Source organism: Paramisgurnus dabryanus, chromosome 8, assembly GCF_030506205.2.
Source record: "Paramisgurnus dabryanus chromosome 8, PD_genome_1.1, whole genome shotgun sequence".
NCBI classification, from domain to species: Eukaryota; Metazoa; Chordata; class Actinopteri; order Cypriniformes; family Cobitidae; genus Paramisgurnus; species Paramisgurnus dabryanus.
The window spans coordinates 18,480,008-18,499,302 of NC_133344.1; the positions used below are offsets into that span (position 1 = coordinate 18,480,008).

The 19,295-nt window shown below is 39.0% G+C and overlaps 2 protein-coding genes across 2 annotated transcripts in view; both read right to left on the reverse strand.

The window, feature by feature from the left end:
* Positions 1–4,895: 4,895 nt before the first annotated feature.
* On the reverse strand, positions 4,896–11,351 carry LOC135770912 (NXPE family member 3-like). The gene is made up of 8 exons (XM_065280833.1): positions 11,262–11,351; positions 10,678–10,745; positions 9,937–10,368; positions 9,411–9,826; positions 9,166–9,245; positions 8,621–8,824; positions 8,199–8,536; positions 4,896–5,236 (listed from the first exon to the last, which is right to left on the reverse strand). Exons 1-8 carry the CDS (start codon positions 11,305–11,307, stop codon positions 5,042–5,044), a joined length of 1,779 nt encoding a protein of 592 aa, XP_065136905.1. The 5' UTR covers positions 11,308–11,351; the 3' UTR covers positions 4,896–5,041.
* Positions 11,352–12,875: 1,524 nt separating this feature from the next.
* Positions 12,876–19,295, reverse strand: part of trim3a (tripartite motif containing 3a) — a 31,518-nt gene continuing 25,098 nt past the window's right edge. The window contains exons 6-14 of the mRNA XM_065280840.1: positions 18,884–19,231; positions 18,340–18,730; positions 18,159–18,262; positions 17,898–18,065; positions 17,137–17,305; positions 16,993–17,052; positions 15,240–15,310; positions 14,821–14,961; positions 12,876–14,583 (exon numbers count right to left, since the gene is read on the reverse strand). Coding sequence (XP_065136912.1) covers positions 14,431–14,583; positions 14,821–14,961; positions 15,240–15,310; positions 16,993–17,052; positions 17,137–17,305; positions 17,898–18,065; positions 18,159–18,262; positions 18,340–18,730; positions 18,884–19,231 — 1,605 coding nt within the window. The 3' untranslated portion in view covers positions 12,876–14,430. The remainder of the gene's footprint in view (positions 14,584–14,820; positions 14,962–15,239; positions 15,311–16,992; positions 17,053–17,136; positions 17,306–17,897; positions 18,066–18,158; positions 18,263–18,339; positions 18,731–18,883; positions 19,232–19,295) is intronic.

A 19,295-nucleotide genomic window follows, 5' to 3' on the forward strand; every position in this document is an offset into this window, starting at 1 on the left:
GTCTTCTGGTCATTTCCACGACTGACAAGGGGGATGCAGCTACATTGACTGACACAATTATTGAGGAATTAACAAAAGCAGGACTGAGTACCGAAAAAAATCATAAGTCAGGTGTATGACGGCGCCTTCCTGATGTCGGGCAAACACGGAGGAGTGCAAAAACTTCGGCAACAGAAACTGCACAGAGACATACCATATGTCCACTCTTTTAATCATCAACTTCATTTGGTCGTCATTCATGCTTTTGCAACTGAGCAAGCCTTATCGGATTTTTTTCACAATGTGCAACATGCTCTACAAATTCTGCAGAAAACCTACAGTCTCCCTTATCTATAAAGGACAGACTCTGAAGCGACTCTTAAATCAACGCTGGACTGGTCATCTTGGGACGGTCTCCGTTATTTTAAGATCATTTGATGACCTTGCCACCCTTCTGCGCGGAGTTAACAGCCTATCCCAAAGAAGTGCGAGTTAAAGCAACAGGTTTACTGCAGGCCATGTCTGAACCAAGTTTCGGATTCATAGCTGAGATGGTACACACAATCTTGTCATATCTCGCCCCCCCCAAACACAATGCTACAGGCAGCGGACATGGATCTGTTTACAGGTTTGCAACTTGTAAATGCAAACACTCTTTCAGTGCTGCAAGGATCCTTTGCTATGTATGTAGTTGAGGAAAGAATTACACACGAAGATCCCAACAACGAACCTGAGCTGCGCAGGTTTGTGGGGAAATGAAGGAGCGTTTTGGGGAGCGCAACTGTGCGCTAATGGATGCACTCAAATCTCTCAACCCGGAGGATTCTACTTTTTTGGATTTGTCCAAAGTGAAACCTTTACTGGATCTTTAGAATACAGCCATTGTGGAGTCGGAATATACAGTGGCTCGCAGCTTCCTAAATGAGCAAATTAAGGTCTCGGCCCCACCTGATGGGGGTAAATGGACAATAAAAAAAGCTTTAAAACACTTCCACAAACCTCTCAAGCAATGCTGAGCGTGATTGCAGCGCTGAAACACGATTTGACTTACGCTGTTAAAATACCAAATAAAATCGGTTAAACGTGTAAACCTGTATGCATTCATCCAATGCTTATTTGCAAGATAATTAGGATTATGATACATGATGAGATCTTTCTAATTTGTGCCCCCCCAAAAATAATGGCATGCCCGTCTGTTAATTTGTGTCTGGGGGCGGGTCTGAGACTCGACTAGAACTCCAGGGGAGACGGGCTTGATAGAGAGAGCAGTGCGGCCAGATACATTTTGGGGGCTGCAGCATATTAAATATGATCAATAGTGTTTCCGTGTGAGAAATACAATGTGTGGCGTAAGTGCATGCATCATGACGAAAGACTGAAAGCCCGGCTATTATCAGCGGCCTCAAAACACTATACGGCCCACCGGGAAAAGTCCCGACTCTCCCGATTGCCACTTCGCTACTGTCATCATCACTTCAATCCTGAAGACGAACCTTGTTGTGTTGTCATAGTGATGAGTAATGGAACGACTGCGTCTGTGACATCTACCGGTAATCAAAACTTTAACGTGTGCAATCTGCACCATAGAACTGGCTTAAACAGAGACGATCTTACGGGTTTTAGAAGATTAAATACAACCCGAAACTAAAAAACAGACCAGGCCTTTATTTGAGACAGGCGTTTATTTACCCAAACCTGTCGTCACACCAGGCGTCTAAAAGAGACAGGCGTTTATTTGGGACTCGGCTATTATTTGAAGTTTTACGGTATGTGTGTTTTTTGTGTATGCTGTACCACAGTAAATAGGATTGGACCGGACACTTATTATAGAATTCAATGACGTATATTGTCAGTGTGCGGTGCGTCAAATCTGAAATGTGATAAGAGTATCACAAAAGAAGGCAGGACCTACAGTGTCATAGATTTTATAATTTGCGTTTTCTAATATATCAAAGGGTATTTCTGGAAGAACAGCCTCATGAAAAGAATGTGGTAAAACAATTAAGGATACTGGAACAACAACTTCAAACTTTATTAGACACCAGAGAACACACCCACAAAGGTTAGCCACGTTAACAAATCGGCTGCTAGCTACATTAGACTGCTACTGTCTCTTTGTTAAAAACTTGATCTTAAATGAAGCTTTTAAATCTACGTTGTTATTTTTTAGTATAGAAAATGCATGGCTTTTTCTTTTAGAGAGAGAGCAACACATGAAATGACTCGACTAAAGATTTCAGACTCGGCTCAGCCTTTAGATGAGAGACTCGTGAACATCTCTGGTGTAAATAAAGAATCCTGTGTGTCCTCGTCTTCGTTATATCCCGGAGACTATGTGACACTCTGTTGTCTTGGCTATCACATACAGTAGACTACATATTAATGTTTTATGAAGAGTTAATTCCTCATTCTCTTACGATGCAAGAACAAACAATACAAGAATTTAGCCCAAGGCAGCAGTACCACCTAAATCACTTAAAGTAAAAAAAAAATTTTGAGTTAACCACACCTATATCAGAGAGGTATTTAAAAAAGTTGAAGAAAAACAAAACAGCTTATTAAATAAGACACACCTAGATCAGAGAGGAATTTTAAAAGTCAGGCTTGTATTCTTTTTTTATACTGTGGAAGTGAATGGGGTCCATGAACGGTTTGGTTACAAACATTCCTCAAAATATCTTTTTTTTGTGTTCATCAGAACAAAGTCATTTGTACAGGTTTGTAACAACATGAGGGTGAGTAAATGATGACAGAATTTTCATTTTTTGGTGAACTATCCCTTTAACTTTTATATCAATAACCCGTTCTCGCTATAAATAAATAAAGAGTAAATAAACAAACACACAAACAAACACTCTTATTCTCTTGATTCCCTTCTCGTAATTGTGTTTTTCTGTGCATTAAAATCTGCAATTGAACAGTATAAGTGCACAAGCTTGTTAGTTCCGAAACTAAAGGCTATAGAAAATAGTTTAAATGCATAACTGCATGAATTTCAATCAAAGTGTTTAAATTCAAGTGTAGGAATAAAGTAATATGCAGGAAAATGTAGATGAATGTAGAGGGACTAAACAAGACCAACTAATGCTAAACATGAATGATTACAGACACACACCTAGAGGTTCTAAAAGGCAGTTTCTGTTTACATTATAAAACATTAGATATTGGTGTTTACTCTGCTTAGGTCTAAAACCTAACATGCCATCTGAAGTTTTTTTTGTTTTCCCTTGTTTTGCTTTATTGCCAAAGTTCCAAACAATCACAAGCTCCTGCTCACATCACATCAGGGTGTGACGGTTATTATATAACCGTGAGACCGACGGTTATAGTTGAACACGGTTATTAGAACTCACATTTGACTCACGTCATAACCATCATCACCAATTCTGAAATCGGCACAATCCTAATTTACACAAACGTGCACTCTTTAATTCTCTGGACAAAATAAGAAACATAAATTGGAATTTGTCTATATTTTGAATGATGTATATAACATTTTCTGCATGTTGCTTACCAGAGCTGATCCTGACCTCCCTGGGGCCCTAAGCAAAAATCTTCTTAGGGGCCCTCCTACCTGACCCGGGCCATGAGCCATGACCAGTGAGCTTGACACACATTCACACTTGACACCCCACTGCTCTCACTACACAGAAAACATGGTTACTACTATAATTCACACTCTTAATATTTATATTTTAAGTAGCCTAGTGAAAACTGAATTCTTGATATATCATGCGAATGTATAAAAGCTAAAATGGCTTGCCATACAGTATAACTGTTTATAGTATTCATAAGAGCAATACTTGATCCCTGATGGTTATTATTTACTGAGAGATATGCATTCATTTTGACCTAGCTGGCATTATACCCATTTAGGGCTGGGACAACGTCGATGCAAAATATGCGCGTCGATTCGTCAGACCCAAAAAGGCAGCGCCGTAGAATAGTAGCAACGCGAGTGGCTTCAGTCCACGGCGGTTTCACACAGCGCTTGTTTTTTTCAGCGACCATGTTAACAAGCATGCACCCCGCCGCATGAGCAGCGCGAGCTCGCGGCTCTGTGGCAACAGTGCTGCAATCGTTTCTGCATCGGTTCTGCTGCGCTGCTCACGCTCAATTAAAGTGAAAGTGCTTTGTTTATGGTATAAATGCTCGTGGATTGACGCTAAAAAGTGTCATTTTACCATAAAATCATGAATGTGATGCCAAGTGTGTTTTAAACAGTCATGACTTTGAGCAATTTAACAAAAAGCAATGAAATATGTAAAAACACACTGTTGGCAGAAGACTGCGCTTTCATTCCCTCTCTGTCCAGCAATAAATGAGTCCTCATCTATCTTAATAAACTTAAGAGAAAGAGATTTAATAATGTATGTGCTTCTTAAGTCTACTTGTGTTTATATCTGTCATTAAATGGACTAGAACAGCACGAAAACAATGTGGATTAAACAGATCAAGTTATAAAAGTTACACTGACCATCAAAAGGCACATTGAAGAGGTTTGCTCATAAATGCATGTAAAATAAAGTAATTTGAACTTGAGATTTTTATACTTTTACCAAACTGCACAGTCTGAGCTGCAAACACTTTATTGAATGCTACCTGTCTAAGAATGCATTATTTGGCACTTGTATAGTCTTTTTTTTACCCATTCCAATGTAAATTCATTGGGTTCCATATTGCATTAACGTTGTCATTTAGGAGTGTTATCACGCTATTTTTGTTATGGTCCCCAACACCGATGTCATTTCGTGCACGATTGCACGTGCGGCGGGGTTATCGCGCTGGCGTTTATAAACACTGTTGCCCTTAGCTGTTTATTCACGCAATAAATTGTTGTGTAACAGACAGGTTAAGAGATGCACTGGCAACACTACACAGCTAATTTAGCAAGTCAGATAGAGAGAGAGACAGAATCACATCAACTTAACTTTACTGTTTGCTCTTGCTGACATGACATCAAACTTGAAGAGAACACAAGTTTACCTGATTGCTGTCGATTTTTCCTGCCAGGGTTTTTCACATTTAACAAAATAAAGTACAATACAGGTATTATGTTATTTTATGCAGGACAAATAAAAGATAGCAAAATGTCAACCTCATTTTTGAGGATAACTTCACGTGGATGAATGTTCTCTTTGTTGTAGTGACAGGCTGTCATTTGCCACACATCTATAATATAAACACCAATATCCTGAAAAGCCCACCGTAGAATTGTGTCCAACTGCTGGACATACCAGTCACTGCCAAACACATCCTATTACAAGGACAGAAAAACAAAAGTCATAATATCAATATACACAACATATACTTTTCACATTTATTTGCATAATAAATACCCATGTGTGTGTGTGTGTGTGTGTGTGTGTGTGTGTTTGTGTGTGTGTTTGTGTGTGTGTGTGTGTGTGTGTGTGTGTGTGTGTGTGTGTGTGTGTGTGTGTGTGTGTGTGTGTGTGTGTGTTGTTTATGGGGACATGAAGTGTATTAATGACATGTTTATTATGCTATAAACATGGTTTACCTGTGTCCCTGTAAACTAAACCACTTAAGAAAGATATTAAATGGTACTTTTGATTAAAGACTGCCAACAGTTCACCTAATATCGGTGTTCGAATTGAGGGGGGGGGGGGCTTGGGTATTGGACCCGACTTGGCTAGGGGACCCCCATAATTCAAAAACTGACTAGAGCTTGGCTAACAACGCCAATGTCATGGGTTTGATTAAAAAATGTATTACTAATAATAGAATGTAAAGCCTATGTAGCTGGAAGTCACTTTCGATAAACAACATCTTTAGGGGCAGTTCAAAATTACAGACAAATGACGTTTGAGCCCACGAAAAGGGGCAGGGTTACGCCCTATAGAAGTCCAGGTCGAACGCTATTGAGTTCCCTTTTTTCTCCTTCAGCATGATCATCTCGCTGCCCCAATGAAGAAGCCTTTTACTTACTTTCGACTCAAGCCAAGTCTTCTGCCGTCGATGGCCATGCCGCTTTTGCCCTACATACAGTGGCAGTGCTGCAAGTTTACCAGGACAAGCTCCTCCGTGATATGAAGTCACCCAGATCAGGCCCTAGCTGGCCATGCTTAAACGACATGCAGCAAGAGTTCTTTTGACTGTGCGCTTCATTCGAAAAAGGTAATAGTGATGGGTCGTTACCGAACGAGCCGGCTCTAAGAGAAGAATTTTGTAGCAAACAAGAACAGCCGACTTCCATCAGCGGGAGGGCCAAATCTTCATTCGCAGGCAGGGGCGGGACCTATTTGTATGTGGCACATGATGTGTCCAATCAAATGGGAAAGACTAGGATTATACCATTCTGTGAAAGAAGAAAGGGGGATAGATGCTCCAAAAAGCCAGTGTAGTGGTACAGGCCAGGTACAAAGCATTAGAGAGAGGCGGGGAAACTGTATTAAAATGTAAGCGCGTTGGGCGAAAGTTAAAGGGATAGTTCGGCCAAAAACGATATTAAACCCATGATTTGCTCACCCCCAAGCTGTCCAAGTTGCATATGTCCATTGTTTTTCAGACAAACACATTTTCTGATATTTTAGAAAATATTTTAGATCTTTCTGTTGATTAAATGTAAAGTTATGGGGTCCAGCCATAGTCCACGACCTTCAAGTCCAAAAAAGTGCGTCCATCCTTCACAAATTAAATCCAAACGGCTCCAGGATGATAAACAAAGGTCTTCTGAGGGTAATCTGTGCGGTGTTGTTGTAGAAATATCCATATTTAAAATGTTATTAACGTAATTGACTACCTTCCGGTAGTGCCGCCATCTTAGACTCAGGAGAGAGTATTAGCGTAGTGTACGCACTTTTCTTAGTGACGCATGACAAATTCGGAGGGCGGGGGATTTAATCAACAGAAAGATCTAAAATATTTTCTAAAATATCCGAAAATGTTTTTGTCTGAAAAACGATGGACTTATGCAACTCGGACAGCTTGGGGGTGAGTAAATCATGGGTTTAATATCGTTTTTGGCCGAACTATCCCTTTAAGGCATTTACCAAAAAGAAGTCATGAGTGAAAACCGAAAAAGACTAATTTTGACTTTATTTATTAGTTGTTTTTTTTGCTGTGGTTCTGTGTTCATTGTTCAATTGTTTAATTAAAGTTTTATTGTAATGTTTAACTGTGTATTTTAAAAATAAATAAATAAAGGTTTTATAAAAACAATTGATACAAAAATTGCATACCAACACACAAACCATTCACAATCGCTAAATTGGGCAAAAAAATAAGTCTCCCAGTGATACTAAATAAAAGAGCCGGAACCGTAAGAGCCGGCTCTTCTAAGGGCGCACTCACATTATCCAAACCAAACCATGCCCCAGCCCGATTGTCACCCCTCCCTAATCCCCCAGGTGCACGCACTCACACTGTACTTTTTATCGATCCGAGTACGGGCGCGCTTTCGTCATTAAGATGCGATTGTTTTGAAAAAAAAAAACAGGAAGTAAAGCTCTCTCTTAACACTGGAACCCACCGTAATGATAAGTCTGTGTTTTTTATTCGGAGTCGTTTGGTGCGCAATTACAGACAGCCCTCTCACATGTCATCAAATTGCTTAGTTGATCTGTCACGTGTGTAGCCGGACATTCACGTAACCCCGCTGCTCGCATCAAAAGGTTTTTACGGAGGCAGATGAAGGTGAGTGGTCGCGCAACTGACACCACAGCCTTCCGCTGGAAAGCGCTCCGGCCCACCTCTGCAACTCGGCCGCGGCGCGATTAACCAATCCGTGCCCGGCCGCAGAACAGAGCAATCACACTAGTCAAACAAACCAGGCTTTGGGGGTCAAATGTGCCCGAGCGCGGTTTGGTTTGGATAGTGTGAGTGCGCCATTAGGGGTCAAACGCGCCCGAGCACGGTTTGGTTTGGATAGTATGAGTGCGCCCTAAGGGAGCCGAGCCAGAAGAGTCTAATCTATGATTTGGAGAGTCGGACTGCCCATCACTAAAAGGTAAATCTATGGCATTCGACTTGGACTTATATAGGGTGTAACCCCGACCCTTTTCGCAGGCTCAAATGCCATTTGTCTGTCATTTTTACCGACGTTAACAAATAGGCTTCAATTTTGGAGTAAACAGGAGTTTCTCCCATAGCGTCAGTTACTGACGCAATATTCGTTCCCGTTATTTCAGGGAACCAGGGTATCGTGAGTAACCTTAACCACATAATCCAATTTATACAATTTATGGTATTTGACTAACCTTATAGCCAGTGTTGGCCGTCTTGATTACAACGGTAGTCTCTGGTGCGCGCTGTAACAAATCTAGCACAGCTTTGCGGGTCCTCAGCACTCTTTTGGTGAAGTAATCTAGAGGAAATGTCGCAAAGTGGATCCCCAGGTGAATAACAAACACAGAATGAGGTCCTCCATTGAGATCATCAATCTGATTACTGATGTAGTGCAGATTAGTAAGTTCAGTTTTCTGACAGCGGACAGGAAGACCGTGATGCCTCCAGTGAACATCAATGTTGTTCTCAACATCCACTGCTAAATGAGGACCTGCCGGTTGTAGAACATGCAGGTTTATCTCCTTCAAGGCTGCAGTGAGAAACACCAACAATGATACTGTGTGATTTTATGAATATGACTTAATATTTAAGTACACATACCAGTTAATCTTACTTGGTATAATGTTCAGCAGTAACGCAAACCACTGTCTCAAGGTAGAGTCTCCCATCAAGTAGATGTGTTTGTTTTTCAGGCACTGTATTGTTGTTTGGGTAGTAAAATGACGGGTGCTACACACAAAAGATGTCCAAACATCATTCAGGTAAAAGCCAGCAGGAACTGGTGTGTGCAAACCAGGGCGACATTTCTGTGTTACATCTGCAGGATAAAGTGTTATAGTGAGTGTACATGGTGTAATTGCACTAGTAATATAATTTTAATAAACGCCATCAACACAAATTAATTAGTTCAGTTTTAACCCAGCGGTGTGTTTTTTTCCAATACTCAGCATGGGTTAAAAAATGCCACCCATTTTTAGAGTGAAGGAGAAAGGAAGTATACCTAAAAATACAGATTCTGTCATTTACTCACTTTCATGTTGTTACAAACCTCAGGCCTCTGATTGGTAAAAAAACATTCTTTCAAAAATCGTTTTACCTATTTTTGAAATATCAAAGTTGCTATTAGTAAAAAGTGTGCATCATGTAAGGTCAACATACCAATGTTTGTACTTCCGTTAGAGGGAAGAATCTTGATTGTTGTTTTTTTTAGTTCATTGATACCCTTGTTGCTTGGTTTCCTGTCAAGGACAACATCTCTATCATTCTGTTTAACCATAGCTTTTTTAATGTTCAAACAGAAAACTAGATATAGTGGAAAAAACTAACTGTTAAATATCTACAAATGTAAAGATAATACAAAAATACAAATATAAATAAATTAAATGAGCGTTATATGAACTCACAAAAACATTTCTTCTTCAGCAGTCATGTAGTTGATATATCCTCCAATAGAGTGATACACACGAGCGCTGCATGGCAGTGATTTGGGTCTCCGACAGCGCCATTCTTCTCCAGTGCGAGAATCTTTGTATTCACAGCAACAATCTCCATTTTTGATCCTCTCCAGTCCATTCTTGTCTGACTTCACATTGCACAACACTGTTTCTTTCAGTCTGGTCCCATTCGGTCCTGGTCCTTCAAAATATCCATGGAAAGGCACTCTGTCAGAATCAGTGGCTCTGAGATGCTTGAGGACCTGCACAGCTTCACTGGAGTGGATCAGACGCACAGCCACCTGTGCCAGTCCAACCCACGGCAGAAGAAAACGCACAGAGTAGGAGCCGTTGAGCAAATCCACCACCTTCCCATACACACTGGCCTGTGACAGAAAAACATTTTTAATTCTCAAGTTAATGTCCAGAAAGATAAGATAAAGAAAAGAACTCCGTAAACATCACTGATACAGCAGACATGTAGGAGATACAGTACCTTTTGGGGACGTTCGGATGAGAAAAGCTTTGCTTGAAAGAAATCCCCTCCATAACGTTTAGATTTATTGTTAAAGTCCCTGGCATGGATAGTAACAAAAAGCTCCTCCCCTATCTGGTAGCTGTCTTTCAGGTTCTGAATGATGAAAGTGGAGTGATCTGGACTTGTACTCATAGATACATTTGTAATTGATCTGTCTGGTCCAGCCCAGTAAAGAGTTTGCTGTAAACTGGAGTAACTTTCTGAACTGATTCCAAATTCAGAGTAAAATGAACTTGAACTTGACTCTGAGTCTTCTGAACTGATTTCTAGCTGAACATCTGCAGGAGAGGTGGAGGAGTTTCTGGAGTTGTAAAGTTTTGCAAAGTGTTGTGACAAAAAGCTGGTTGGAGGATGTTTCACTTCTTTACTTCCCACGTAAGCCCATAAAACCTACAAGGTTAATAATCAAAAGTCAGAAGGTTTAACCTACTGTTCTTAAAAGTGTCATGAAACTCTCAGGGCTTTAATTCATCACATGTTTAAGAATTAATAATAATTTCACATCCTGCATTTTTATTTAAAAACGAATAAGAATAGAACTGATTACACTTAAAAAACACTGATTGAGATGCAAAGTAGCCTACAAAGCCTTGCCAAAGGTATGTACAAAACCAAATGAATGAATAAAATATACATATCTGATCAGACATGAATTTCATAAGTTGGACATTTAAAACACAAACCAATTTCTAGACTCACCAAAAGTCCTGTAATTCCAATGCACAGGCCAATAAATAACATTCGAAAACATGGTCTGTCCCTGTAAACTGTGCATTAAAAAGTGTCATTAACAAAAATTTGATTTGGTTAGATATTTTAAAAGAATTACAAACACAATAAAGGAAACAAAGATAATAAATTCGCAATTAGAAAAAACAAGGCCATAGCATTTTGATTAGGAGTTTAAATTAACATATTTGTATGTCTCCTATCAAATGTCAATATTACGAAAAATGCATACAGGACGCCAAAGCGAGTTTCAGGATTAAAAAACAGGAGTGGAGGATTTAAGAAAACACTTTAAAATACTTTACGTGTAGCCTATACAAAAATAAAATATATCAAATAAGGCATTATCATTTGCATCTGATTATACGACTTGGTTCATCGTGATCTTATCTAAAAAAAAAAGAAGGCAAATTGACTTAGGTTAATAGACTGTTCTATTAATTTCATTACTAAAATGTTATTATTGAAGTATTTTGAAAAACTGAGTGTATTGTCCTATTCAATTTATTTATTAAAATGTTAATAATGTTATTAAAGTATTTTGAATAACTTACTGTATTGTCTGCGTGTTTCAAAGTTCATTTTGGTACATGAAGCCATCTGTAATGTCACTTTAATGACATTGATTTATCAGTGGTTATCAGTGACATTGAAATCTGCGTCATCATGTCTTTGTGTCTCTCTAAACAGGTTATTCAACCTGCAAGTGAAACATTTTGACACCGTCTGTTGGAGAGATCCCAACTGTATTAATTACTATCACCAGGGACGGAGTGGGACCAAAGGGACCAAAAAATCTATTGTGCAATGGGAAACCGAGGATGTTGAAGCCCCTACAGATTGGGTGTTGCAGCCTAGATAATCCAGTTCGGCAACTTTGCTCAAACTGGATAGTCTAATGATCTATCTGTCGAGTTTGCAGCAGAGTTCAGTAAAATAGTACATGAATTTCCATCTTTATTTAGAGATACTCCATTGCGTACCCATTTAATTGAGCACAATGTGGATGTTGCTGATGCGTTACTAATATCGGCAATGTTTTTATTGTGGGCCACTTGTAAAGCAACGGGCGTTAGAGGCTGAAGTTCAATATCCACTGGATAATGACTTGGCGAAACCATCTTGCTCAGCTGGGCCTCTCTGTGCTTATTGGTAAAAAATCTGATAACTCCATACATACATATACATAGGCAATGTATAAGCAGACAAGCACACACACTCACAGCCACAAAGAACAACGAATGAGTTAACTAGGCTATCTGACACAGGATAGGACAGTTCAAGGGATACTCCAGGCAAATATCAAAAAAACTATTTCTATAAATAGTTTTTCGTGTCCGTGGCACGACTTTGTTTTTCGTGGCATTTATGTATTGTTTTCTCTATTTTCCCCTATTTTCTTACCTTGTAAATTAATAAAAATGTTTGTGACTATAAGGGGGGGGGGGGGGGGGGGGGTCGCACACCAAACCTGCAACCCAGTGCCGCGCCACATCGAGTCACGTCTAGGACAACTCGGAGGTATCGTACACACCGGTAGTGTGCGACCCCCTTAACATGACTTGCCGTGAGATCATGTTGCTTATAAGCTTGGAAAAGCAAGGACATTTACTAAAATAACTTCAGATGTGTGAAAGGTGATGACCATATATCTCGGATTGCTTGATGGCGTGTAAATCATGAGGTAATTTTAATATTTGGCTGGGGTATCACTTTAAGCATGAGGTGATAATAAAGCTCTGATATTTTGTACTTTTATAGATGTCTGTCCAAAGTTAAAGGTGACCTTCAGCAAGAACAAATCAAAACACTGAGATTATGGTGGGAAACCAAACCAAATAATGCTTCTCAAAATATTATTGCTCTGAATAGCGCAGGAAAGCAGTAAGCCACTACATCTCATGTTTTACATTTACGCATTTGCATTACATGCACTCATTACATGCACTCATTAGGAGTTGAACATGTGACCTGTGTGTTGCTAACACCATGTTGTACTGTTACAGGAATGTTGAACAGTGACATACGGATTGAGGAGATACCAGAGAAGAAGAAATGCAGAGGAACCTTGAGTCGCTCCGCCTGCCACCTGCTAAACAAATTCATGCAACAACACCCCATAACACGATGTGACATTTAAAGCAATAACCATGAATGAGATCAGTATGTGGGTTGGTAAATCGTGTGCTTTTATTTCTAGTGCATACTGACATATAAAGAGAGTTACAGTTGGATACATCAGAATCTGGAATATTTCCATTTGCATTTTAATCGGGAAAAGTTGTAATATTGGCAATACAGCAGATTCACTTTATATATCATCACAATAATCCTAGAAATTATGTCATTAAAAGAAACAACCATCTCCGACTGCCCATATTATAATTTTCATACTCTTGTAGGGCAGTTTTAGAGATGATACAATTCTGATACATACATTTTAGGATTATTGCAGTTTAAATAACAGATTTATACACTGTAGTTTCATTACAGAATACTGTATTGATGGCTTAAACAACACCTGCTTTCCATCGCTTGTGCACATTTGTTCAGAATAAGTACAGAAGTTTTATCGGAATAGAAATGTTTTGACCCCAAATAAAATATAAACGCTGATTCGAATTCATTTCATTTTTGTCTCCTAAGAGTGTGGACATCTTGGCCAAAATTACAAAACTCTGATGGCTTATCACAGTTTTTTCATTTTCCTACATTCATAGAAAACAAAACTACGCATTAAAAAACAGTAGTAACAGGCTTCAGTAATATGGTCAACTATGGATAGTACCCTGGTTTATCTTGAATTTGGCAACTTAACATGCAGTGATGGCTTTGTTATACTGACATTTTCTTCTTGTTATTCCTGAAACCAACCTTTATATTTTCACATCTTGATATAACAACACCAAATTTCCTTCGATGACATGAAAACCCATGAACTTCATTAGCTGTGTCCACCCCATCATAACCACTGAAGGCAATAAACGAAACACTTTCAACTTAGAAAAATAAATGTACAAAATAAATTAACTCATTACATAGGCATAAAATATCATGCAGTATGTGAATTGTGCTGTTGTGGTCAGTCATATGTAGGCGCTTTTAAAAGCAGAGGCACAATGAAGCAGCTTTACTAAAAGCTAGTTTACATTAAGCTGTGTTGCTTTAAATATCGAGCTTTAGCGTAGTAAGAGAGGCTGAATTTCCAAAATCATACTACAGCAAGCCAATTGTGATCAAATTTACACCATATGATACAAATGCATACACATGTACAACTAGAAAATGCACAAATGGCCAGTTTGATGTGAAACAGTGCCCTCTATGGGTCATTCTTAAGCTGAAGCATTAATAAACTGTTTTTTTTTAAAGCTTACATTATTTTTTTAACAATTATAATCTTAATTTAACTGAATTGGGGGTTTAGCACGCAGCTTGGCATTTTGGAGAAACAGCACAACGTATTTTGTACTTATATGGATAGCTGCCTTAGTCACTATCGGATGCACCTTGATTTTTATTATTTGTTTTCAATATACATTCGGTTTGGATATTAACGCAAATCAATGCAAATATGGACGCAACATTCATTAAGCCCTGCGTTTATGCACGTCAAGATAAATCAGTCAAATAGCTGTAATTCTCTTCTGGAAATGTATGTGCAGACTTATGTGCAAAGGAAAACACGAAATGCAAAAGACGAATTGAATCTTACTGTACACCCTACTGCAGATATCGATACACTTTAAAACAGTGGTTTCCAGAGTCTGCCACGGCTACGTGGCCATCAGAAGTGAGAGCGAGAGCCTGCGGGCCGTACAGAGGGTCTGCCGTCGTGTTGATGTACGACAGGAAAGAGCCAGCGCTGTCAAACACCTGAAAGAAAAAAGCATTTATATTTAGTATGAATTACGCTTTTAGAGGTAAAAGTGAGCAAATGTTCCCATGTTGGGCACAATATTCACACTTTTTAAAGTCACACTTTCAGACTGGATTACATTCTTTCATTTGAGTTTCAAAAAATACAGATCACATTTAAATGTCACACAAAAAGCTAAATCTTATCATCACATTAAATGCAAACACATTAGTCACAATGTTTTTATACTTCACCTGTATCCTACTGTTGCCCCAGTCTGCAACAATAATATTCCCATTGCCATCTACAGCAACCCCTGTGGGTGCATTGAACTGTCCGTTTCCTTCTCCATGAGAACCGAATTTAAACAGAAACTCCCCATCAGCATTGTAAACCTTGCAAGAATGGAGGAACCACATTACACAACTATAAACCAACACTTCCTTTTTAATACAGAATGGGAACAGAAAACAAAAAAATAAACTTGGATTTCCCAAATATGTGTCTTATCTGTTACGGTTTCATAAAGGTAAATGCATTAAAGTTACAGTGATGATATATTAAACAGAGCTTATTATAAAAGTACTGTTGACCTGGAAGAGGTTTAATAATAATATAATATGGCACATGAAACAACATACAGTACACACTGAAAAAATTAATTTCACTGTACCTTAACAGAATGATTGTGGAAGTCTGTCACAACAATTTCATTCTTGTTGTTTATAGCCACAAAATGTGGACCTTATTGTCATAGAAGAAGAGAAAAACAGAACATTTCATTGGGGAACTGTTTTTCTCAACTATACATACAAAAAAGAAACAATTCTCTCCAAGCATCCTGAGTAGGCATGGGCCGGTTACCAGTTTTAAAGGGATAGTTTGGCCAAAAATGATATTAAACCCATGATTTACTCACCCCCAAGCTGTCTGAGTTGCATATGTCCATCAGTTTTCAGACAAACACATTTTCGGATATTTTAGAAAATGTTTTAGATCTTTCAGTTGATTAAATGTAATGTTACCGGGTCCACGACCTTTAAGTCCAAAAAAGTGCGTCCATCCTTCACAAAATAAATCCAAACGGCTCCAGAATGATAAACAAAGGTCTTGTGAGGGTAATCTGCGCGGTGTTGTTGTAGAAATATCCATATTTAAAACTTTATTAAGATAAATAACTACCTTCCGGTAGCGCCGCCATCTTAGACTCCTCTGTATTCAGGAGAGAGTATTAGCGTAGTGTACGCACTTTTCTTAGTGACGTATGACAAATTCACAGAGCAGCAGCAGAGTAGCCTCCGTAGGCTGCGTAAGCTCTCATCCTGAATGCGGACAGGACTAAGATGGCGGCGCTACCGGAAGGTAGTTATTTACGTTAATAAAGTTTTAAATATGGATATTTCTACAACAACACCACGCGGATTACCCTCAGAAGACCTTTGTTTATCATTCTGTAGCCGTTTGGATTTATTTTGTGAAGGATGGACGCACTTTTTTTGGACTTAAAGGTCGTGGACCCGGTAACATTACATTTAATCAACTGAAAGATCTAAAACATTTTCTAAAATATCCAAAAATGTGTTTGTCTGAAAACTGATGGACATATGCAACTCGGACAGCTTGGGGGTGAGTAAATCATGGGTTTAATATCATTTTTGGCCGAACTATCCCTTTAAGATATAGCAAGTTTTTCAAGAGTCAAGGTTTCCAAGGTATGAGCTGTGTGGTTACACAAAATAAATTAAATGAATCATGCAATTGATTGGATTTCTACATTTAATTTATATGACAAAAAAGTTTTTTTGAAAAAATATTATAATTTAAAGGCATTATTAAGGCATACACAATGTATGTTGCTTAAAATTAAAATGTATTGTTTCCAATTGAAAAGTTTCACACAACACTGTGAAACCATGGTATTTTTGCTTAAAGAGATAGTTCACCTCAAAATGAAAATTCTGTCATCATTTACTCATCCTCATGTTGTTTTAAACCTGTTTGAACTGATTTTTTTCTGATGAACACAAAAGAAGATATTTTGAGAAATGATGATAAACACACAGCAGATAGTGTCCATTGACTTCCATAGTAGGAATAAAAAAATATGATTAAATTTAATGGGTACCATCAACTGTGTGCTTACCATCATTTATCAAAATATTTTCTTCATCATTTATCACAATACATCCAAAATATTTGTTTTCCTACTATTGAAGTCAATGGTCCCTATCTGCTGTGTGTTTACCATCTATTCTCAAAATATCTTCTTTTGTGTTCATCAGAAAAAAGAATTCATACAGGTTTACAACAACATGAGGATGAGTAAATGATTAATTTTAAGGTGAACTATCCCTTTAAGGTTATCATACCATCAAAATCTTATACCGTCCCATGCCTAATCCTGAGGGCTTGTGTTTAATACTTACTGAAGGCGGGAGCAGATTTACTCTGCTTTGGCTCAGTCGGTGTATTTGGAGCACTTTTGTCTGCAGGGAAACAGGACGTGGCACCATGAGCTACATGCAAAAACTAAATAGATGGATGATCTTCACAATAAATATACACTTTACCGGTGAATTGCCTCTCTGATGTTCCTTTGGCACCAAATTTGGTCACCAGCTTGCCGTTGGATTGGAAGATGAAGACACAGCAAGCCTTGTTGTCTGCTGTGATGATGTGACCATTCTTGTCTACGGCGACTCCTTTAGGACCCATCAGCCGGCCTGCCCCGATTTTATTCTGCAAGCATTTGTACAATATAAATCATTGTGCCAGAAACATATATAAAAAACACTGTCAATAAAAGTTTTTCTGATTGAAGTAAAATATAAAACAATTAGGGCTGTCAACAGATTAATCACATAAAAAATAAAAGTTTGTGTATGCATAATTTATTTGTGTGTAATTATTATGTATTTATTTAAATGCACACATACATGTATACATTTACATCATTTTTTTTATTGTATAATGTAAAATTTCTCAAAATATAAATATATATTTACACAAACATATTTTAAATAAATACATATTAATGTTTTTTAAATAAATACATACATGTGTGCACATATATTATGCAAAAACTTTTATTTTGTATGTGATTAATCACAATTAATCTTTTGACAGCCCTAATAACTATAAACATTAGAAAAATATAGCTTCTAATAACATAAGTATAACGATAATAAAAATTGTTTAGATAAAATTACTCGAACCTACATTTAGTTAAATTGACTAAAATTAATTATTTGTTTTTAACGGCTCTGAATTTTTAATTTATTCCTATTTGTTGAAACTAAATTAAGTCAATTACAGTGTATGAGTAACCAACCTTAAACTTCCCATCAGGAGAGAAGATGCTCAACCATCTGTTGTCATAGTCGGCCACGATGATGTCACCATTCATGTCCACAGCGATACCGGTGGGTCGCTGCAACTGACCAGGGGAGCGGCCTCTGACACCAAACTTCAGCTTAAACAGACCATCATTGGAAAACACCTAGCAGAACGCAACAATCACAGTTACTACACAAGAAAATCGCTTACTCAGTATACAGTAACTCTATATATATATTCCCATGTTAAGTGTTACCTGTATGCACTGGTTGTTGCTGTCAGCTACCACGATTCGTCCAGTGCTGGTGGTGGAGATGCCCTGCAGGTTGGAAAATTCCCCCTTCTCACGTCCTCTCGTTCCTGTCACATCAAATAATACGTCAGCTGTCATACTGACACATTCTGAACAGGCAAACACACATATGACCTTCACCCACCCACTCTGTAGATGAGGTCGTCCTCTATGGGGTTCTCCTTTTTCTTCGTGGTACTGTACATACTCGAGGGTCTGCGGACCGCCTTCTGCCTCACGTGCCCTCCGCCACCACCGCCTCCTCCGGGGGACTTCACGCGCCTCTTAACATCATCAGGCGACTGTGGGGCATCGCAGAGTTTAATAGCCCTCAGGCGAAAGGGGCTGCCCCTCACGGGCTGTCCGTACAGCATCACAGAGAAGGAAAACTCGCCCTCCGAGCGAAGGGTGTAGCCGATTTCGTAGGTGCCATTCTTGTTGTCCGTTACCTCCGTTGCAGTGACCGTTCCATCCGGCCCGGTGATCTGAGCCCTTGGTGCTGCATTGCCGGTCTTGACTAGTTCGCCATTTCTGTCCTGGTATAAAGTAGTTAAATGCTTATGTTATGAATGTCTGTATGTCTGAATATCATTAATCTACACCAGTAAGAAAGTCCAGAGCATATGAATAATAATGCATTGAATACATTTATAATTTAAATTGTTTATAATTTATATAACATCACCAACCTTAGTGGTCACTGTAACGGTGGTATTCTGACCAACAACAGCGTGTCGCAGGCCTTCTCCAGTAGCCACGCTGGTGTGACCCACGGCACTGGTGGTGAGCAGGACACCCAGGTTCTGGATGGAGCGACGCAGCCCCTCTGTCTCCACCTGGCAGTCCAGGTGTCCGTTTTCGTGCGGCTGTTCGGGAAAGGCGTGGCGGGACAGAGCCGCCATCCGCTCTCCCATCTGCTTCTGCACCAGGAGAACTTCGGTGGGACTGCCGTGGTTCAGAGCCTGTTCGGTGAAGCTACAACTGCTCTGAATGTTTTCCTTACCCTGAAGTAATGCAGACAGTTGGTCCTGTAAAACCTGTAAAGTTGAGCAAGGGTTTGAAAATCTGGTAAATACAGAAGATTTGTAGCCGAAAGGGAGG

Excerpts from the sequence above, each read along its gene's own strand:
- LOC135770912 (XM_065280833.1), bottom strand. The coding sequence starts at position 11,307 with ATGGCTTCATGTACCAAAATGAACTTTGAAACACGCAGACAATACA. Across the intron at positions 10,746-11,261 it reads TGAAACACGCAGACAATACA|TTTACAGGGACAGACCATGT; the intron begins GTAAGTTATTCA and ends TTTAATGCACAG. Across the intron at positions 8,537-8,620 it reads ACTGCTGAACATTATACCAA|CCTTGAAGGAGATAAACCTG; the intron begins GTAAGATTAACT and ends TTCTCACTGCAG.